At 39.1% G+C, this 23,650-nt stretch overlaps 1 protein-coding gene across 5 annotated transcripts in view; it reads right to left on the minus strand.

Moving 5' to 3' along the window:
• The window catches only part of EPC1 (enhancer of polycomb homolog 1), a 92,630-nt gene that overhangs the window by 46,902 nt on the left and 22,078 nt on the right, over positions 1–23,650 (minus strand). For 2 of the 5 annotated variants that reach the window (XM_011226496.3, XM_034644377.1), the window contains exon 1: positions 19,627–19,817. The exons of 1 other annotated variant lie outside the window; for it this stretch is intronic. In XM_011226496.3, the coding sequence (XP_011224798.1) occupies positions 19,627–19,779 (153 nt within the window). In that variant the 5' untranslated portion in view covers positions 19,780–19,817. Of the gene's footprint in view, positions 1–19,626; positions 20,588–21,135; positions 21,192–23,650 lie in introns of those variants that run through there. 2 more of the 5 variants (XM_034644376.1, XM_034644378.1) reach the window with 2 other exon arrangements.

Consider the following 23,650-nt stretch of genomic DNA (forward strand, 5'->3'; position numbering starts at 1 on the left):
AAGTTAGGTTTATGCTAGTAGCAATTAGGAGACTGACATCTGATAAAACTATGAATATAGGTTACTGGTATACGGAGCTAAATGAAAACACATTAGAAGCCTACAAAGTTGTGCTGCTGACAATCAAAAATCAAAAGTCCAGATTAAAATTTGATTTAAAAGTACACTTGCATTAGCTCCCCAAAGGGCATATTTTCCCAATACCTACTTCCGATGAGGCTAAGGAAGACGTGGAGAATGAAAGAATGTCAAGAACCACAAAACGATGGACTAGGGAGACCCTCCAGGAGAGAAGATTTAGTACCTAAACAAAAATACTCCCCATATCCAGGGGAAGGGGATCCTTATAAAGTCAGCCTGGTGGAATTTTTGAGTCGCTATGTATTAGGGAGTGCTGTGCTTCCCTCAATCTTCCATAATCCAAATGGGAGTATTTATTGCAGTTATCATGGCCCTATTATTCCTACGTATACGGGGTGTGTGTATAGCAGGGGTAGAGGGGAACAGGTGGCGGTGCAGATAGTATTTTCATTCCCACATCTCTGGATCATGAGGAAACACATCCAAACCAATGTAGAGAATTATGTGTATCACTTGGAAATCCTAATACTTCAAGCTTCATGCTGTTTAGCTGGGACTTTGGGGATGGGTTCACTGGGGAGGAGATGAGTATATTTTGTGGTAAAGACAGTGATTCAGATCTCTGGTTGAGCAGCAGGGCCGATCTGTCATTAGTGTTGTTTGCCAAATATTTTTTTTTCTTTGCCTTCTGGTCATATGGTAGGATTGTACCTCCCAGTCCCTTCATAGTTAGTTAGGTACAACTGTGTGGCTCATACTGGCCAATGAGCTGTGAGCCTAGGTGACATGTAATTTCTGGCCAGAGCATCTGAATAACTGTTACAAGATAAGAGATCCTCCAGAGTTCTTTCCTCTATTACAGTGTCCAGCAAAGTTGAGGATAGAGGCTGCTCTGTCAGCTGAATCCTGGAGTGGGGTCAGGTAAAACAGAACTTTCAAATCAACCCAATGGACCATGAAGTTAGAAATCAATCTTTGGGGGTGCCTGGGTGGCTCAGTTGGTTAAGCGTCTGACTTGGGCTCAGGTCATGATCTCAGGATCCTGGAATTAAGCCCCATGTTGGGCTCTGCACTCAGTGGGGAGTCTGCTTGTCCCTCTCCCTCTGCCCCTCCCCCCACTTGTGCACTCCTGTGCTCTCTAATAAATCAATACAATCTTTAAAAAAAAAACAATCTTTGTCCTGATGATGAAGGGAAACCATTAAACATCACTGAACATCTGAGTCAGAGCACGCTTATAGATCAACCATTTCCAGTTCCTTATACAAATGATAAAAGTGAGGTCTAGTAGTTATATGACTTGTCTAATCACACAGTAACCGTATGGTAGAAAAATTTGATGGAAACATCATTACCCTCATGTAATTCTAAATTACAATGGGAGCTATGCTGTTAATCTCTAAATACCAACTCTGGGATAGACTGAATTAGAAACACATAAATAAATTAACAACAGGCCAATCCAGCCCTTAATTCAACAAATAATGAAGGCATTTAGTTCCAATTCTAAAGATACTTGGAACTAAGAGTCATATGGTAAAGATTAATCAAATAATCACATAAATGAAATGGAAGTTTATAACAGTAATTGTTAAAAAAGGTATGTTATGGGAGCATGTAACAGACCTATCGTAATGGGTAGATAACTAAGGAAGTGACCTGGAGCTGTGATCTGAGGGATCTGTGGGAGATTACTAAACCAACCTGTAGAGAAATAATGAATCAGTATGTGGCAATAAATGAGAAACAATCCTGTGGATGGGACCTGAAAGGCTTTGGAGGAGCTAAGAGGAGGTAGGGGCCAGATTACATAAGGTCTAACATATAAGCCACTTTAAGAGCAATGGGAGCTCTTTATAGGTTTTCAGCAGGAAGTGACACAAAGAGATTTCAGTTTGCAAAAGGCCATTGGTTTTGTTAATACTGGGGAAGGCAGCAATTGCAGTCTTGGGAAGACTCATTAGGAAGGTATTTAAACCTAGGCAAGAGATAGCAGTACTTTGAATTAAGGAAGTAGCAATGGAGACGATAACATATGAACTACTTAAGAATTTTTATTCAGGGTCTTTTACACTCTTGCTAGCCTATTTGAATTTTTAACCTGATTCTCTAACTTCTCCACCGTAATTCCTAGTAAATCTGAATGCATTAAACTGAGTGAAAGGACAGCGTAAAACCAAGATGTTATGGGTAGCCTAACATACATATATCATAAGGATGCCTCTCCAACAGGCCCCAGCAATACATTTAGAAGATGCACATATACTAGCAATGAGTGGTCATCTTGTTTCATGCCACTTCACATAGAAAACATTAGATTATACTCCATTATTTCCCAAATGACAAGGCAGGCTATTTAGTGAAAACTTTCTAGATCCAAATCTTAGAAATTACAGATGCTTTTTATTTGAATTTAAGATTTATTCCAGGAAGGGCTTAAGGTAGCTGAGTGGAAATAAAGGGACATTATAGTTATTTAACTAGTTTCTTCCTAGTGATACAAAGTATCAGGAATCCTTCCTAATACTTCTAGAGATGACAAGAATTGAGGTTCAACTGAGAAATTTTATATGAAAAAACCCAATCCTGAAAATATAAAGACCAGGGGAAATTGTGAATCCTATCAAACATTTCTTTATTCTGTCCCATCTTCAGAAAAAATCAAGAAATGTTTCATCACTACGAAAGTCAGGAGGAATTTCCAAAGTGTATTCTACAAAATCGTAACACAAAAGTTCCAACAACAACAACAAAAAAGAATTCAATAGAATTCAAAATCTTGGCTTGCAAAAACACTTTCAGATCAGAGAAAAGGCATTTCAATGTAAACACTAAACTAGAGTAAAAGGACTGATTTGATCTTACATGATTTTACTTATATTTACTTTAAATGGGGGGGGATGACTTTTCAGGAACTTAACGTTAGAAATTGGTTTCCACAGTTTTATTAGATTCCGAGTGATAAACTACCCAAAGTAAAAATACATATTTATCTTTACAACAAGGACTTAAAAAGACTGCCTCAGATTATAGCTTATTTACCATGTGAATCAAAAGCCCCTTTTAGGAAAAGACTTATCTATAAAGCCCATAATATTTATCATTATACTTTGTAAGTTTACAAATAGTTGACAAATCAACACAATATAAAATAAGTATTTTTAGCACAGTGTTAAACAAAACATATTTTTGGAAAGGTCATGACATTTTCTCTGGCTTAAACTTTTGGCGTAATTATTAGAATGTCTTCACGTCCTTCCTAATCTTACAAAAATACACAAAAATTATAGCTTAAACCCTACTTCATTAGGCTCAAAGACAGTTAAAATAGGTATCTGATTACCATTTTAAAACACAAAAAAATCGTGAAATACCTAGATTTTCTCACAACACTTAAACATTAAGAAACATTTATGCCAGAACAATATTAAGTGTTTAAGATACAACTCGGTTTCTGCTTTCAAAGGGCTTTCAGTATAAGAAATAATCATGTAAGTGAATTTATTTTCTACAAGTTCAGGTTTTGTATGACAGGGCTTGAGAAGGTATGTCAAGAAAGGCTTCATCAACGTTGATAGCAAACAGGAGTTTGTTGAGTGAACCCATGGAAAGAAAAGAGGGATAGTGTAAGCAAAGGCAGAGTTGAGCAACGAAGAGAATATCAAGTACAGTAAGTAGTTCAGTTTATTGAGCAGAGGGTTTGAGGTAGCATACAGCAGAGATGACAGTGTATCACTTCCAAGATGAGGTTATAAAAGACTGCAGCTTCTGTTTTAGGTTGAGCACACTCTTTCTATTGCATCATTTGCTCTGGGGAAGCCAGATGTCAAGTTGTGAGGACAAATAGATAGTAAATGGAGAGGCCCATGTGATGAGGAATAGAAGACTCCAGCCAACTAAGTGAGCCTGGAAGCAGACTTTTCCAGCTGAGATGACTGCAACCCTAAACAGTTTTCTGCAAATACCAAGCCAGAGTCACCTAAAAAAGCTACTCCTAGATTCCTGATCCCCAGAAAAGGTAGGTCAGATTGTTCATTTTAAGGTGCTGCCGTTTGCAGCCATAGAAAATTAACACATATGTTGGTACCGAGTCCTCACTGTATAACAAAAACCTAAAATGTTGGAATGGCTTTGGAAGTAAACCATGCCCTCTAAGGACAGTATTAGTGAAGAAACTGTTAATAAAATCTTCATGGTGTTATCTTAAGGCTGCAGAGGGCAGAAAAGTGAGGCACATGCTGGAGGAAAGGGCAGAAAATTTAGTAACACTTTTACCTTTAGTTCTGCGAAAAGTAGAAAATTTACCTAATAAACTGGGTGATTTAGCTAAGGAGATTTTAAACTGAGAGCCATAAAGTGCTGACTTGTTTTTCTGCTTTATACAGTAAAAAAATGACAGAAAATAAACTAAATGAAGAACTGTTGAAGAACAGTCAGGACTTGATGGTTTTGAAAATGTGCAGTTTCTCCAGGATGCAAACACTAAAACTTAGAAATGGACTCTGAGCCAAGATTAAACCCAGGGCACTAACAGAAAAACATGGTCTAAAACTAAATGGAGCGAGAGACTATAAAATCTTTTGTTAAAACCTCAGAATGATCAAAGACTGTTCAGACAAAAGGTCTGGTAAAGAGAACTACTCACTTTGGATTCTCTCAACAATAAGGCTTTTTTAGGAGGCTTAAGGGTGTGGTCTCTCAGCAGGAACTCAGGGTAGTAAGAGGCTTATCTTAAAGACATGAATGGGTGCGGCATTCAACTAATGAAACTGACCCCAATAAAATACACAGAAGACCCACAAAGTTTTTAAAAGAATTACATATTTTGAAACACAGCCAGCTTGAACAAGAGACAATACAAAATGAAAAGAGGTCTTCAGAGTCCCAAAATGTTGGTGGGAAGCAAGCTAAGGAAACTCAGTAACAAACACGTTCTACCTTTCCTGAAAAAGAAAGGGTGAGAATAGAGCAGAACCAAATCCCCAAAAGGGCAAAGCTGAGAGAGTCTTATGTGAATTATAGTAAGGAACTGACATCCAACCAAGGAACTACCAACCATAATATGTGTGATTGGATTTCAAAAATGCTTTGGACCGGAACCCGCTTGTGTCTACCACCCCCTACCTTCTGCCTCCTGCTTTGAATGGGGAATGCTTTATAGGATTATCCTCAGCCTTACTCAGTGTAGTATATTGGGTATGTGAGGGAGGGGGCAGATATTTCTCTTTAGATTAAGAGGTTGAGAGAAATCTGAGAAGCTGTACCTAAGGAACTACATCTGAGAAGCATCAACATATCTGAAAACAATTTGGATAGAGTCTGGACTACAAGCTGATACTATAATGGGATGAGACTTGTGGGGGCTCTGAAAGAGAGTGAGAGCATTCTGCATGTGGCTACTGTGGTAGCCAGCCTCCAATGATCCCCATCCCCTGGCATCCACAGCCTTGCGTGGTCCCTCCTACGTTTACCAGACTTGGTTTGTATGACCAATAAATAGTGTATGACAGAAGTGACCATATATAATTTCCAAATTAAAATCATAAAAAACCACTGTTTCTGTCTCTCATGCTCTCTCATTTGTGCTTTTTCTTTTGGGTCACTGCCTTTCGGGGTAAGCCTGCTGCTATATTGTGACAACAATGAGACAGCAATGGAGAAGTTCATGAACAGAGGCCTCCAGTCAGCAAGGAATTGAAGCTCGCTAAAAACTTTGTGAGGGAGCTTGGAAGTGAAATGCTCCAGACTGTCAAGCCTTTACAAGACTGAAGTCCTTGCCAAGAGTTTTACTGGGGCCTTATGAAAGACCTTAGGCCAGGATGGTTCAGAGAAGCTGCTCCTACATTCCTAGCCCTCAGAAATTGTGTGAGATAAGTGTTTGTTGTTTTGAGCTGCGAAGTTTAGGAGTGATTTATTATGCAGCAATAAATAATTAATACAGAATTTGAGCAGGGTTAAGGGAAAAGACAGGAAACAGAGGTCAGATCATCAGGGCCTAGGAAACCCCATTAAGGAGTTTTTGCATTTTATTCTATCAGAAAAAGGAACAATTTATGGATTCTAGATATCAAAACAACCACCAAATTCAAATTTTAAAAAGACCACCCTGACAACTTTGAGAGAGGATTATAAATTTGAAAACCAGAGTAGGGAGACCAATTAAGAAGCAATTATAAGTCTTTCAGAATAAGAGGGTGTCTTCACCTTTTAAAAGGAATTTTTAGATTCAGATGTGTAGATTTATGTAAAGGAACAGCCTTAAAAACTAAAAATCATTGTAGCAAACAGAACATGTTAAAAAGTGCAGAAAACTTTTTTTTTCACCTGATGAATTATTTAAAACACATTTTATACATTTTAGCATCCACTAGGAAACCCATCAGGTGTTTAAGTGGAGAAGACAATCCATTTGGTTGACATACTTGTCTACTTAAGGCCATGTTCTTTGATACCTTGCTTAGTATTTCACATTCTATCATAAACACAACTATAGGTTGTACCAAAATCAGTACTCACTCGCTATCAAAATACTCCTTAACAAAAACTCATTTGTTTATAATGGAAATTCATTGAAATTTTTAAAAACAACCTAAAAAACACATTTCTATCCTTCAAGGAGTAAGAATCCTTCAAGGACTAAAAATGAAACTAAAATAATAAGTTAAAAAGATCTGAGCATTTACTATATGTAAGGCACCATGTTATAAACTTTACATAGGATCTCAATTAAACCAGACATAGGGTTAATTGCACAACCAGAACTTTAGCTAAAACCTAATTCCATAGCTCATGTTTTGAGTCCAGTTGAGTAGCTATTTTCAACCCTATCAGACCCAATGCTCCTTCTTTTCAAATTCTTTCACTATTCTACTTCATGCATTTTAAAAATATTCAATCCAAGAACATTACCTGCAAAACAAAGGAGAAATAAAAGGAAAGTAACTTATAATAAAATATGAACTGCAACATATAAATGCTTGGGGTATGTACCTAGGAAGACAAAATGAAGCAATCACAGATGCTACAAGTCTACAAAGAATCATTGTGAATGTAACAGTTAAAAAAGAACAGACTTTATGCTTTAGGTCTGTTGACTCAAATCCCACAAATGAAGTTGATGAAGTTATTTCCAAAATGGTAACAACCCCTACAAAAGTTCTAAATGAAATATAGTATAACATTTCCCTTTTTTATATATATTACTTTATATACTAATAGCAATGCTAAAAATGTTACTATATATAAAAAGTGAACAAAAACACTTCACATGTAAAACGGAATTAGGTCCTAGGCTCAGATAATTTACAAATGGAAATTTAACCTGTTAGGTTAAATATTCTGGGAGATAGTCAAAGTCATAAGGGCAATTCTTTGCATTGCAGGACTACCCTTTGCACAGTGGAACTGACATTGTTCTTGACCCCAAAAGCATCTCTCCAAAATTGTGACAATCAAATGCATCCCCAGTTTTCCAGAATGTCCTGAGGATTAGAGAATACTACAGTCCCCATGGAGACCCACTGCAGAGAACGGAAAGTTCTCAGATGCTCAATAACAACCCCAAAGGTCCCCTTACTGGATCCTGAAATAAGAATACTGTACCAAAAATCCCTCATTGTAAAGATATTTACACGCATACCACCTTTCATCGAGCTTCACAGTTTTTACAAACTGAAAGTTCATGGCAACCATGAATAGATCAAGTGTATAGTACTCATTTCTCCAGCCACATTTGCTTATTTCATGTCTTTGTGTCACATTTTGGTCATTCTCACAATATTTCAAATTTTTTCATTATTTTATTTGTTATGGTGATCTGTGATCAGTGATTACAACCCACTGAAAGCTCGAATGATGGTTAACATTTTTCAACAATGAAGTATTTTAGGGGGTTTAAACTCATGGCCCTGAGATCAAGACCTGAGGCTGAGATTAAGAGTCGGATGCGTAACCAACTGAGCCACACAAGTACCCCAGCAATAAAGCATTTTTAATTAAGGTATGTATTTTTTTTGACACAATGTTATTGCACACTTAATACTGTACAGTGTAAACATAACTTTTAAATGCACTGGGAAACAAAAAAAATCATTTGACTCGCCTTATTGTGGTATTTACTTTATGCAATGGTCTTGAACTGAACCTACAGTATCTCTTAAGTATGCCCGCAGAAGGAGTGACAGATACTCCTTGGAGTTCATCAAGCAGCCAGTTTCTACCTAGTGGGGATGCCCTTCCTTCAGGCTATCACACCATATTGAGCTGCAAGAATGGCTACATACAGTTCCGATTATCAACTAGGAAGTTATCTTAAACTGTTTGTGCATCTGAGGTTAGCTGGATAAACCTCCCTTTACCAACAGAATCCAAGACTGGATAGCATCTCCCTGGCTCTGACTTCAATATCAACTAATGCGACCCAATCTTCCACCCTTCTCTGCCTTCCCAAACTCTTCTGCTCTGTTCTCTAGAGTAGAGATTTATCAGTAAACTCTTCAAACAAGTCTCAGCTTCTTTCACTGTTCCTTCAACTTCCTGCCCTGAAGCCTGGCAGGAGTCTTCCAGAAATCATACTCTCTGTAGCCCTTTTCAAGCAGAAGCCATTTATTTTCCCAGGTCCCACATACTTATAGGTGGGTTAACTATTCATCCTCCTTGCTTCCGACTGCCAATCCCATACCAATTCTTGTTTGCTGTCCTTTCAAAAATCATAATCCTCAGAAATTCATACTCTTTCCAAAGCTGACATACACACTCTTCTTGATCAAGTCACAGAGCTCCCATTCTTCTTCTCAACTACTAATACACTTCTGCCATCATGACCTCACCCACATTGATCTTTTTTCCTCTATTCCACCTCGGCCACCACTCCTGTGATTATACTCTAGCTCTTGCCTTCACTGGTAATTGTGCCGCCACTGACATCTAAAAATCAAGCATCTCACTTTTTAACCACCACCCTCTCCTGACTTAATTTCACATATTCTAGCACTTCCCTCCCACAGAGCCTTTTATTTCAATGACTCCTACCACTGCCCCACTCTTTACCAGCCCTTGATGTCTTCTTTCCCTGCCCACCCAGGTTAGATTCCATGGTCTATCATGATAATCTACCTCTCATCCCTCTCTTCTTCCTTTGTACTCACTGGGAAAACCTTCACTGTAGAACAACCCCTATTGTATACCTACTTGAACTCAAGTTTAATGCTTGCATTCAACTGCTTAAGCGAGCTGACTGGTCTCACTTTAAGTGATCATGAATATTGAGCGCTCAGCCAGTCCTTCTTCAATCATACCACATTTCTCTAGTAAATTAGCTTTCTCACACATACCTTCGTCTCTCTTAAGGTCCCCCCCCCACTCTGAGGTGATGACCTCACCTCATACTTCACAAAGAAAAAAGAATCATAGGATGAATTACCTCATTCTCCCACTGCCAATTCTAACAACAGATCAGCATTTTCTCGTCACGTACCTGCCTTCTTACTTTTAAAGAGGAAGAAGTATTTCTGCTCTAATTAATGACCAATCCTCACTGTGAAATTGATCCAGGAGAGATAGTTTGCAGGAAAATAGTTTTAAAAAACAAAATGCTGAGCAGAAGAGAGGATAGGATTATTTTATCCTTTTTGACAACCTCATTCCAACTATTACACTAAGTCTAATAACTATTTTAACATTTTTGTCTACTAATTCTATTACCTGGGTTATTTCTATTTTTTTCTGTTGATTAGTTTTTTCCCTTAGTTGTTGGTTGTATTTTCCAGCTTCTTTGCATGCCTGATAACTTTTTATTGGATCCAAAAACTAAGTTTTATGTTGTAGGACCTTTTAGTATTCCTGTGAACATTTTTGGGCTTTTTCTGGGACACAGTGAAGTTACTTGAAATTAGCTTGATCCTTTTGAGAACAGTGTTTAATCTTCGTTAGGCTGTACCCAGAACAGTCTTTAAAGCTAATTGGGGCCTACTACTAAGGAAGTAACTCTTTTGAGAACTTTGATCTGACACCCTGTGTGTTAGGATGTCTTTCTGCTCTCGCTAGTGAAGACACAACATATTCCTAGCCCTATGTGAGCTCCCAGAACTGTCCCTTCTAGTTCTTGCCAATTGCTTTTCCCTCAGCCTCTTTAGTTTCCTCACAGATAGGCTCCAATCAGTTTTTAGCCACACTCAAGGGGATCTCTGGAGCTCTGTGCATGTCTGATATCCTCCCCTGAAGTCACTTCAGCTTCCCTAAACTCTGAATTTTCTCTCTTCAACTGAAGGAGGCTGTCAGGGTCTATTTGGGATGTCTCCTACCTATGCTTGCAGCCTGGAAACTCTCTAGGTAGAGACGGGGAAACCGAGGGCTAGCTCTGCTTCCCTCATTTCTGTCCTATCTTTCCTTTGTGTCTACTGGAAACTTGTAACTCATTTTTTAAAAATTAATTTATTTTAGGGAGAAAGGGAGAATGCACGTGCACGCACAGGGAGAGGCAGAGGGAGGAGAGAGAGAATCCTAAGCAGATTCTGGAGCCTGGAGCTCGACGTGGGGTTCGATTTCACAATCATAACTTGAGCTGAAATCATGAGTTGGATACAACAGACTGAGCCACCCAGGCACCCCATTTTGACTCATTTTTAAAAGAAATCATTTGTTGATCGCCCAGCCCACTCCAGCCACTGTCCTATTTTTTCTGCTTTTCATAGCAGAACGATTGCAAAGGATCATCTATATTTGCTAGGACTCCTTTATTTATCTTTAATTATTTCTTCTGTTCTCGCTGGGCTTTTCTTCCCATTATTGCACCAAAACAGGCCAATGGCACACATCTAATCAAACCATTACCTTCCCCTTACTCATCTTCTTAGTGGACATAGTTAACCAATGTCCTTCTTTTTTGAGACCCTTTGATCCTTGTTTTCTTCCTACTTTTCTACATTAGCTACCCCCTAGCTGAGCCCCAAGGCACAGCTTTAAAAACCATCTATCTCCCAAAGACCTTCAAGTTCACAGTACCAACCGATGACTTCTAAATTTTACAGTTCTAATGCCGACTGTTCTAATGCACTATGTTCTTACATATCCAGTTAAATACGGACAAGAAGCACTTCAAACAAAACACATCCATTCTTTTAATATCCTCCCTCCTCCAATTTTCCCTGTCTCAATAAGTGGCCCAATCATCTATCTATCCAGGTGCTTAACATAAAAATCAGGAGTTAATCCTTGATTCTTTCTCTTCATCTAGTACGGTCAGATTCACCAGCAAGTTTTGCTGGTTCTACCTTCAAAATATACCTCAAATCCACCCAATTCTCTTCATCTCCACTACCACCACCCTAGTCAAAGTCACTATCAACTTTCATTCTTGCCAATATGGCTCATTCTTCCACATGGTGGCACGAATAATCTTAAAAAGATTATTCATATCATGTCACTCCTTTGCCTGAAATTCTCTAATGGCTTACTTCATTTCAAAACAATACAAACTTCTTGTAGTAGCCTTTAATACCATACCAGATACGACCCCGGACTATCCCTGGTCCTCAGTCTCATATTACGCTACCCTTTTTTCACTTTGCCCTAGTCATATTAGCCTTCTATTCCTACTTCAGGCTCTCTACATCTATGGGTCTCTCTGCCTAGAATGTTCTTCATCCACATCTTCTTCACAGGGTTGGCTCATTCCCACCATTCAAGTTTCAGATCCAATGTTCCTTGACCAGCTGTGCAAAGAAAACTAGATCTTCCTCCTTCCACCTGAAATCATCTTGTTCCACTGCCACGTAAGTTACATTTTTTACTTTCATTTGCCTTCTGTTTTTTTTGTGTGTTTTCCCATTACAATTCATTCAATTAAACAAATATCAAACCCTTACTACATGCCAGGCATTATTTTGGGTGCTGAAAACACATCAGTTAAATAAAGCTAGACAAAAATTCCTGCCCCTATAGAGCCTACTATATTCTAGAATGTCAGATCGATGAAAAAAGGAACCGTTTGTTCAGCGTTGTATCCACAGGGCCTATAACAGTCCTTGCCTCAAAGCAAACGCGCAAGATATTTGCCACAAAAGTGGCAAATGGATTTATCTCCATCTTCCCAGTCTTTGCACAACATACCTTACCTCGAATATCTCCACTTATCTACTAGAATAATGATCAAATTCTTGCTTTAGACTTCCAAACAGCCATAATTATATTTTGTTTCCCTTCACCCTCCATTACACTACAGGTAAAAAAACAAATGTGCAACCATCACTACGAGATTCTGCCTCCAATTTCAAATTCTCATAACAATAAAAGCATTGTGACTGTGACACCCATTTATATTCTTTAAATCCTTTATAACTTGTGAGCCTTCCTAGACTAAAATGAACCAATTATCCAAGCACCCAGACTACCTTTATTTTTGTGTAAATTATGTTTATATAATATGCAAATGAAATCATTAACTAATTCAAGATTGAATGACTATTCTATAACCACATAAAGCACATCTGGAAACAGACTTAAATTTATTGGTAACATAATATACTCATTACAACAGGAAATCATCATAGCCTTGCTTCATTTTGCAGTTAAGAAAACCTGGGTGAGTGGGTGCATGCATGCACGCATGCACGCAAGTGTTGGAACCTGGATGAAGCCTTGAGTCCAAGGTTGATTTTCCCAATTACTACCTAAATTTAAAGACACCCATTTTGCAACTATATACAACTCTACAAGAAAAAGAACACATCTAACACGTTCATATCAGATAATCCCCAAATACAAGGGATGTGTAAATGTAGTAGTTTTTCAGAATCAAGAAAAAGGCCATTATTCTAAACATTCAGTTAGTATTTGGTAATAACAGAAGTCATCTATACAGCATTTTTACGTACCCTGCCTTATTCACTCCTTGGAGCTACCTCGTGAGAGTAAGTCAGAAGACCGCAGACACAGGAGACTGAAGCTCACTTAGTAAGGTTAAGTGATTTGTCAAAGGCCATAAAAGCCAAACTACATTTTCTCAGAGAATAGACAACTGCTACTTGTGATTCCACAATTATGAAAATAACTCATCCCAATATATAAAAGGATTTGAAACTCTAGTAAACCATCCATGGGATGATTTCATATATTTTCACAGGAGACAGAAGTTTATTGAATACACTGCCAGGAAGCAGCAGGCAGGACAGCAGAGAGGCTGTCTGTCCATCCACTGGATGTTTTAAACCTCACATTATCTTTGCCTCTGGATTGACTCTAACTAAGGCCAATGTCCTACTTCTTAAGCTAGAACTTGCTACACTGAAATAAATTCAAACAAAATGATTTGCTTTACTAATATGTTGCAAAATTCAGCAACTATGCCACCACATGCATAACTGAAGCTGAACCAAACTTTTCATAGATAACTTCCATAACAACAAATAATTGAGGAAGAGTTTTATCTTTTAAAGAACTGATTATACCCCCATTCATCACAGCTACAACTCAAATAATGGGTCATAGATTTAATTAAAACATGTTTTTGTTTTCACCCACCTACCACTGGGAGGATGGTGGAAGAAATTCACTTCATATATATTTAAAGGAACAAAGCTGGGTCTCCACTATGTTTGAAATACTGTAAGAGCTCAAAATCACTACCTATAATCACAGGCTTTAAGTTACATAATAAACTTGATCAAGAAAGACTTGCCACAATTTATAAATGTGCTGAAGACAACACAGTTAGCTTCAAGTAAGTGACTGAAAGTAGTTTCAGCAATTTATTGAAAACATCTGATTTTCTAATAAATTGATATACTCTTACAGAAAAGGTATTATAAAATACTAACGTAAATCACACCTTAAGGATTCCAAAGATTACTTTAAAAAGTAAAAGACATACTCTAGTCCTTGTCTCTAGAAGTACTTCGTATTTTCATACCACTTTTATACTTAGAAACTCACAACTAATTTTATTCTCAAATTACAATATGAAATTCTCATTTCCTTGTTGGTTATATTAAGCAGCAGAATTACAAACTATACTATCATTTCATGGTATCTTCTGCTTTAAACTTACTGTTTTAACCAACTGTTGGTAACAAATACCCCTAACTTTTCAGGAAAACTGAATCATACAGTCAGGCTCCACATTTTTATATATACAAAGAAAACTCTTGTCATTAGCTATGTATGTATGTACATACACACATATATCTTTTATCTGTTTAACTTTACTACTACCACATCCCATGGTGTAGAATGCAAAATATCAAACTAAAGCCTAGTTTTTAGGGATGTTGGTTTAATATTCAATCTAACCACAAACTCTTGAACATGTAAACACAGGTTATTATTCCTTGTTTACAAAATTTAAGCTATCCTACATTTAGATGGTACTTTTAATTAAGTACTGCTAAGTAAGAAAAAGAAATGGATGGGGCGCCTGGGTGGCACAGCGGTTAAGCGTCTGCCTTCAGCTCAGGGCGTGATCCCGGCGTTATGGGATCGAGCCCCACGTCAGGCTCCTCAGCTATGAGCCTGCTTCTTCCTCTCCCACTCCCCCTGCTTGTGTTCCCTCTCTCGCTGGCTGTCTCTATCTCTAATAAATAAATAAAAAATCTTTAAAAAAAAAAAAAAAAAGAAAAGAAAAAGAAATGGTAGTTCAGCACAAATTCCATTACAGATCACAAAGCTTTCACAAAACGTGATTAGATACGTACGCCTGTCAGTTGTCATCACTATTGTTTTATAAGAAAATGAAGTCTAAGTATAAATGTCACTAATCCAAAATTTTAAATATCAAATAGTACACCGAAACAAGCTCTTTAGGCACCTAGCAATTACAGTTTTCAAGAGGTTCCTTTTGCAGTTAAGAGTACACAGTTTCTTCCTGAGTTGCCTGTTAGCTTTTTTTCAATTATCCTTCTCCTAGTAATAAGTCTATGTAATTGTCACACACATAAAACCAAAATAACTTCATTTGAAATTTCTAGAAGTAATGCTTAACCTTGAGGTTTCTGCTCCACCTCATTACCAATACTTTGAGAAACTGATGACAAATATGAACTTTTCTCCTAAAAAAACATAGCATCACAAAATTTTATAGGTGTACTATGGGAATTCATTACTTTCAGGATCATTTCCGCATAATCCTTAGAAACTCAGCTTAGAAACTTCTATTTAAAAATTTCTTAGTAGGGAGCGGCACCTGGCTGGCTCAGTCGGTGGAGTGTGACTCTTGATCTTGGGGTCATAATTTCAAGCCCCATGTTGCATGTACAGCTCACTTAAAAAAAATAAATAAAATGTAAAAATTAAAAAAAATCTTGGAAAGGTAGAAATAAAAATTTACTACTTCTCTTCAATTATCTTTGATTCTAAATAGACTATTTGCTACTTAAGACAAAAAACCTCTAAATTTCTAATTCAAACTATCTGAAAAAATTAACTGTGCTCCTAATATTTTACTTCACTTCCAAGACAGAAGGGAGAAATCTAGATTAATTTTACAGGTCCACATACAAGGACTAAAAGCTCTTAGTTTATACAATTTTAAAGAGAAAAAAAGATTCTTGGTTTCTTTCAAAAAATGAGAAATCAAACTTTTAAGTTGATCATTTAAAGTTATTTTATTTTTTATAAAATAGGAAAACTAGACTTTAAGTTTTGAAATGTAGTGGCTATTTTTCCTCATATCAGAGAAGTACATATTTCCAATTTCCCCCTAATTAAAGACAAACAAAAACCTGCCCACTTTATGAATGGTCCTTAACTTGGGTTTAATAACATTGTATACAGGACCAATAATGAAAGGTGGTAGTTTTAAGAGGAGAGAAAGGCAGGTGTAGGAGACCCTTCTGTCTGGTTAGAACCCTACTAAAACAAGGTGTTGGATTGCAATGGCTAAACCCTACTTCTAACAGTCTCAAACGTGGCTGTGATACAATTAATATATCAATTACATCACATATCCCACCCAAATCAGACTAGGTAACAGGAGCAGAAAGGTTAACTCTCCACTGCTAATGGAGCCACAACACCCTAGACATCCCAATGAAAATGTTATACTATAGGAACCAGGTAGCTCCAACTTGTTAAATATCACTTTAAAACCAGCGTTTTCAGAATGTCTTTCCTAAAGGGTAAGTATCCATAAGGGAAAATTATAATTTAACGTAAAGCTCCAATTTTAACCAACATAAATCAATTTTAATAAAAACATATCAATAGTACTGACATCTTAGAAAAGCTACCTTTTCAATTAAAGGTGACACCATAGCACTAAACTTAGTATTTGAACATTCCTAACTTCAAAGCTAGATTTCAAATTTAAGATTATAATCTTAATAAAAATATTCAAGTATTATAATGGTGGAACATCTGCCCTCTTAACTTGCTTAAACTTTTGTCTTTTTTAACCCCCAAAGGGACTCATTTATCTCATTTTAGAGCTGACAGTCTATTGATTTCCTATTTGAAAATTACTTCTGGGGGCCCCTGGGTGACTCTTGACATCAGCTCATGTCTTGATATCAGGGTCGTGAGTTTAAGCCCCATGTTGGGCTCCACCCTGGGCAAGGAGACTTAAAAAAAAAAAAAAAGTTATTTTTTTGATTTAACAAGTTATAATGTATTACAGTATATCAATTCAAACATTTAATCCCTAAACATCTAAAACTCGTCAAGTCCTTCAATTTATTACAATCTGGAGTTATTTTTTATTCCTACGGCAATAAAAAAATAAATTTTAAAATTGAGTTAAGTCATTTTTAGGCAGGGAACTTGAGGATTTCTGCTTAAAGTTGTTTCTTAAAAATTAAGAGGCGTGCCTAATTAAGTCATTGTGTCCAACTTACATTATTAAAATCGGTTAAATAGGAGTACATTAGTAAGTTTTATTTTCTCAGTGTTAAGACCTAGAATTTGTTATTCACAAAATATGGTAACAATTACCAGATACAGTTTACATGACAATTTTACAGATACATTTTGATCATGAAATGCTTTCTTCATCAGGTGGTGTATACAAAACTGTCCTCATTTAAGTCTGCCCCATTTTTCATGATCAACATACCGTTATACTTTTTCTAACTAGACCCTCAATTCAGATTCTAGGGCACTCTGACCTAAGGGACACCATAAATAATGCATCAGTCAAAAGCAAAAGTTTGTTTTAACCATTCACCTTTTTAAGAAATATATAATTTGATATATAATTTGCCTCGGCAAATTATCAAGAAGTTTTCTTTTTGTAAGGCTAGTTCAGAATTTAACTACCTTTATGCTTAGTCTACATTTTCAATATTGTGTAACATGCTACTTTCAATACTGTGATTTACATGGCTTATTACTACTAACAGCACGAACCCAGGACTGCAGAGCAGCACTTTACCTGGGACTGTTTACATTCTTCTATTAAATTCAGTATTTAGTATTCAGACCTATTCCTGAGTTCTATGCTTCACTGATCATAGTTTCAGTTGTAGGTAAAGTGAAACAAATTCTCAATAGATGATGGAAAAAGAAGTCTGAAGAAAAAAAATCCCTCATCTCCCTCAGAAATAGAGATTCCACATGTTACTAACTAATGACATCCACTGCATTATAAAATGTCAAAATTATTTCTGTGAACAAAAATTATCTGTAAAATTTAACAAGTATTGATACTTCAGATGAGCTCAGCTCTGATTTCAGGTTGTAGCTCTTGGACTGTCCGAAGTATTCACAGAAGCAAGACTCAACTAAATGTCTAAAGTGTACTGTAGTGCTACCTTGCTTTTATCAAGGCTCTCCCCACCTTCCCTGGCTGCAAAACAAGAACTATTAAATTAAATTCCAAGGCAGTGTAACACCAGCACCCCAACTTGAAAGTATTATCTGTAAAACTTACAAACAGAAACAAAAATAAAACCAAAAGACAAGATTCTGCAGTCACAAGTACTTTAATTTTTAAAAACAAATCACTTATTAAAAAATAAACAAATGGCACCAGTCTACTCTAAAGTTGATACATGTAAAATAAATTAAGAGGTTCTGTCTCATAGATAAGTGCTGAAAAGTCAGTACTACACTAGACAATCTCAACTACTACATACACTTATCACTTAGCTTATCTGTAAAGTTAGATTTAAAACACTACTCTCAAAAGTAACATTCAACTGTCACAACTATATTACTTGGAAAGGTTAAAGAACCCAAACAGTTTAAACAGCTTTATTTTGAAAATCAACATTACAAAGCATAATTTCTACATTTAAAATTCTTACAGTACCAAATAGAAGTATTACAGTACAATTTTCCACAACAAAATTGTAGCACACAAATCCAGCGACTCCTTGATTTCCTTGAACTGTCAAAACACTGCACCCTGTTTAAATGGCTGTACCTGAAAACCAAGGTATGCAATTCCTTAGGATTAGAAGTCATCAAGTTATACTGTCAAGGATCTGGGGGAAATGAGAGGAAGATTCTATTACCCTTGTGTCTGAACCCCATTTCTACAAGGTAAAGCCATAGCTATGACAAAATGTCTACTAGGTGTAAACAGTTTAAATACTGAAACCCACCCGATTTAGACATCTCAATGTTAAGATTTCCGTAAATGAACTCACTTAACTTTAGTTCGGTTATCGATAAGGAAGGAACCTCTTTCGAAATCTAGATCTATAACATCTTCTTAAATTGGGTCTTTTCTTCCCCTATGTTGAGAAACCAGAAAGAAGTCGAACTTACACTTTATTAAAAAAAAAAAAAAGGCAATAATAAAGTTACAGGCTTTAAAAGAGCTACGTACTCCAAAATAAGTCTGCAACATAGTCTCAAAGATCAAAGAAAAAGTCAGGGATAGTTTATTACCCTCCGATTAATTAGAACTGGGGAAGAATAAATGCAGAAGTCCCCGAAAGAAGATACACAAATTAAGTCTTATCTTCCATGAAAGTCAGTCATCCGGACAAACACGCTGTACCCTCGACATTCTGTTGCACGGGGTGAAGGGAATATAAACCTCACAGACGTGCTGTCAACATTACAGGCCCCACTGAGCCCAGCCACCTTTCCAGGCCACCGGGAAGTGAAATTCCCCCACAGCGCCAAGGAACCTGCGCTCCCCGGCGCCGGCAGCGCGCGAAGACCGAGGTGGCCCTAGAACGCCACCCAGCGGGCTGTGGAGAGGGCTGCAGACGGGTCCTCCGCGGCTCCCGGCTCGCCGCACCCCCACCGCCACCCACCCCGTTCCCCTCTCCGGATGCACAAGGCCCAACCCAAGAACTAAGACCACAAAATGGCTGCCGGCAGCTTCGTCACGTGACCCCTTTGTGCCTTTCGGGCTCCCGAACTCCGCGGGACCCGGGTACAAGTGGCCGGGGTCGGCGGGTGGCCTTAGAGGAGGCCCCGCCGGGCCGCGGCGGCCGGGGGTCGAGGCCGGGGGAGGCGGGGTAAAGGCCCAGCCGGCGACTGAGAGTCGGCGGCGAAGAGAAGATGGCGGCCATTTTGTGTGGGTATGCTGCTCCGCCGCCGCCGCAGGCAGCAGAGGGAGCGGGGCCTGGCGCTGGGTCGGACAGGGGAGTTAACACGTACCGACTCCTCTTCCTTCTCCATTCCGGTGGGCATCTGCGGCACGGCCCGGTTTATCGAGGCGTATTCGTGCAGGTCGGGCAGATCCTCACAGCGGAAAACCGGCAGCGGCTTCGAGGCGTCTAGCGCCCGCGCCCGAAACGACAGTTTACTCATCTCAGGCGCAGCAGATACCTCTCCGCTCTGGGGAAACGGCCCCGGCCAGCGGGATCATGGAGAACCGGGGGTTCGGTCCCCACTTGCCTACCGCTGCCGGGGACTTGAGGGGCGGAGCGCAGAGCCCGCCGTCCGGGCACTAACACCAGCCGGGAGGGTGGGAGGCTGTGCCGCTCCGCTCCTCTCTCGCTCGCTCTCTTCAATACGCCATGGCCAACATGGCGGACATTAAAACTCCACTGTGCGCTCTTCAGCCAACCCCAGCCATTCCCCACACTGCATCGCGCAGCGGCGCGGGCACGCGGGGGGGGGAGCGCGGGCTCGAGGCCGGGCGCCGGCACGGAGCGCGCGTCCCGCCAACCCCCGGCGCCCGCCGGCTTCGCTGCCCGCGGCCCCCACCCTCTGCGGGCCCGGAGGCGGACGGGCGGGACGGGGCAGACTGGGCGCTCGGACGCCGGGAGCCGGCTCCTCGATCCTCCTCTCCCTCTCGGGCACGCGCTCACTTTCTCACGCTCGCTCCCTCCCAGCGCCGTTTTCTGACAGGTGAAGGTGCAGGCAAACTATCTCCACCCGCACGCCGGCTTTGCGAAAGGCAACGGCGGGAGAATTGCGGGGTGGTGCTATTGCCCCGGGGTAGGCGGGATCGGCACCTGTCACCCCCGCCAGCTGCCGGCGCGAGGGGCGGGGGAGACGCCGGGGGGCCAAAGCCGCCCTTGGTGGGGCTTAGGAGGGGCGCTCAAGAGGCACAGCGCACCGACGGCAAATTCAGTGGGTGAATGCATGTCTTAGTTATCACGGCTTTTTAGACCTTTAAAACAAAAATACAGACGGAATTAGGGGCAAAATGCTACTTTGGGTGAACTTTACCAGCGATTATTTTTACGTCTAATGAAACTCTGGATTATAATATTTGACAGGCTCCGCCACAAATCATTGGTCAGTTCCCATCCATTGGGCTTAATAAAAACGGTAGACATCCTACTCTGCTCCAAAGTAGGTGGGGTTTTTGTTTGTTTGTTTGTTTGTTTAATCTTGCATTTTATCTACCCATATTCACTCTTTTATTGTAATCGAAGCAAAAGGAGTTATTATTGGACACTGTAACCCTAAGGGAAAAAAATTTAAAGACCTACTTCAAAATTTTAGAGCCATTTTGTTATATGTAGCTCATGATTTTGTTTTTACTGAAAGAAAACGCTGCTTCAAAATAGCCATGGGTTCACACTTACCATTTGTTTTCTGAAAAACTCTCTAAAATTGAATTATGTAAAGATATGTAGTGGTCCTGCGAAAGAAAAAAAAGNGTTTTTACTGAAAGAAAACGCTGCTTCAAAATAGCCATGGGTTCACACTTACCATTTGTTTTCTGAAAAACTTTCTAAAATTGAATTATGTAAAGATATGTAGTGGTCCTGCGAAAGAAAAAAAAGGGGGGGGAAGTGTATTATTATAGAGATTTAGATGGATGTGATCGATTAATAACCACATGAAAATTGGTATCTAGAAAGCTCTTTTCAGTGGGATATTTTAAAAATCCAGAGACTGTCGGGGTGGGTTTAGTAGGTTGGCCAGCAAAATTTCAAACATTTACTGAGATACAAAAATGTTCTATAAGTCTGCTTTTCTCCCTGGGGGCTACATAGTAAAAATAGTCACTATTCTTAAATACCGGGTTGGATAGGAACTGTTACTTGCTTAAGGCACATAGGCAAACTGCTATCTTCCAGGTGGGGAGAAGACAAGGAGCGCACAGATTGCAGTTCTCAAAAATTACCCTCAAACTCTAATACTGGCAACTTCCCTCTGTGAGGCAGAGGGACTTTCATCTACATTTCCTATACTAAGACTGTGCATTTATTCAATGAGCAAACATTTACTGTGTCCTTTGGCCTTCTAAGTATGCTGCTGATTGTCACCCACAGAGCTCGTGGAAAGGACCTGTAGATGACAACTGCCACACCTGAAATAAGTGTTGTGATGAAAGCACAGGCTATTGTGGGAACAGGCAGGAGTGGCATGCAGTCCAAAGGCACCGGCTCTAATGAGAGCATTCAGGGAAGGTTTTTTGGAGGAGATGATATCTGAGGCAAAATTGTGTAGGATAAATATGAGTTAACCTTGCCAAAAAATGAAAAGAAGAAAAGTATATTAGGCAAGGGAAGCAGCATGTGCAAAGGCAGCCACGAGAGCCCATGTCATATTCTGGGAGCCTCAAGAATTGCCAACCATACTGTGGAACAGACACCTATTTCGGCAGGTTTAAGAGTTCTGGCTCAGTATTAGTATAGTAGTTCTCTCCTGCCTGCAATACTAGATTTCTGAAAATCCTTAAAGTAGAATTCTGTTGATTTTACTAAAGACTTCATACAGGAAAGTCTTTATAGACTTTATGGACTAAAAATTTTATAGAACAAAATAGGGTCTTAAGTTATAAGTGAACCACCAAGGAAACAAATATATAACAAATATATATATATATATAAACTGCATTAAAATAACGCTTGTAGATAATATTTTCTACATCCCTAATGGGCACTGTACAAATCAGTTCCTTGTTCACTAGAAATTCTAGAATCATCCTCCATGGCAGGTTTGGAGATATGCTTTTTGCAGATAATATGCCTGCTGAGAGACATTTTCTTTTTGCATCAATTCTCCATCCACCTCAATGCCCTGGATTTCTGACTCCCAGTCGCACTGGTTTCCCAAGGACCTAAAGGCTGGAGTCCCAAGCCTCATAATTCAATTCACTTCCCTCCCTCCTAACCGGCAGGAGTGCAGCAATAAAGGTTCAGGTTTCAATGCAGGGAATACAAGTAAGATTCTGATCAAGGGATACCCAGTTAACCAAATGACCAGTTTCAAGGCAGTATGGTGAAGTACAGTGCTATGGGAGTTCGGAAGGAAAAGTCAGTTCCAGCTGGGCTGATCAGACAACATGGAGAAGATAGCGTGTGATTTGGTTGTGAAGGATGACTACTATTCCAGTTGGCAATGGCAATGAACTGGTAGAAGAAAGGGTATTCATGGGAGAAAGGAACTGTATGAACAAAACAGTGAGAGGAGGCAACTGGCTGGTGTGTGAAGATGAGAAGGTTTACCTGGCCAGAGTTCAGGAGACTCCTGACTCCTGACAACCAGGTATATGGTAAAACCGGTAAGAACTTGGGTTGAGGGAGTAGGGGTAGAAAGTAAAGAGATAAAGTTTTAATGGTGATAATAATTACTTGATAATATCATCATGCTGAAATGTGCTTCATTTCAGTTTGTACCAAATACAGAACTTATGCTGAAAACAACAAAGAATGTGTGAAATGCAACTGCTTTGGCACTGCTGTTTGCTATATATAATAAACCTGAAATATGGTTCTGAATTTTAGTTCATGTCCAATATGTGCCCAAGTCTTATTATTTATTCTTGGAAATTGTACCCAGGATTCGTTCCTTATTTCCATTGCCATCGTCTCAACCATAGTCCCAGCTCTCATCACTTCCAGCCTAGAAACTGCCTCCAATCCAATTCATCCTTTATTCATGCCTTCCCTTAATAAAATATTATTAACCACCTACTTTACAGGAAACTGCAGGTACTCTCATAGTGGCTAGTGGTAACCAATAATGGCTGGAAGAAGCTTTGGTTCCTGGGGATATGAAGAACACAGTACAAACTGCCCTTCAGGGCTTCATAGTGCATGCCACCAAATCAGTGTGCCTACATCCCCATTCCATATGTGTCCTCCCCTCCCCACGTCGCTTATTTATATCTGCTCTTTATTTTGTCCATTAGATAAAACCTTTTTTTTTTTTTTGGTATGTATGTTAGAGCACCTCAATAACTTTGACTAACTCTGTCTAACATAATTTCCCATTA

The sequence above is a fragment of the Ailuropoda melanoleuca genome, chromosome 15, assembly GCF_002007445.2.
Source record: "Ailuropoda melanoleuca isolate Jingjing chromosome 15, ASM200744v2, whole genome shotgun sequence".
Lineage (NCBI taxonomy): Eukaryota > Metazoa > Chordata > Mammalia > Carnivora > Ursidae > Ailuropoda > Ailuropoda melanoleuca.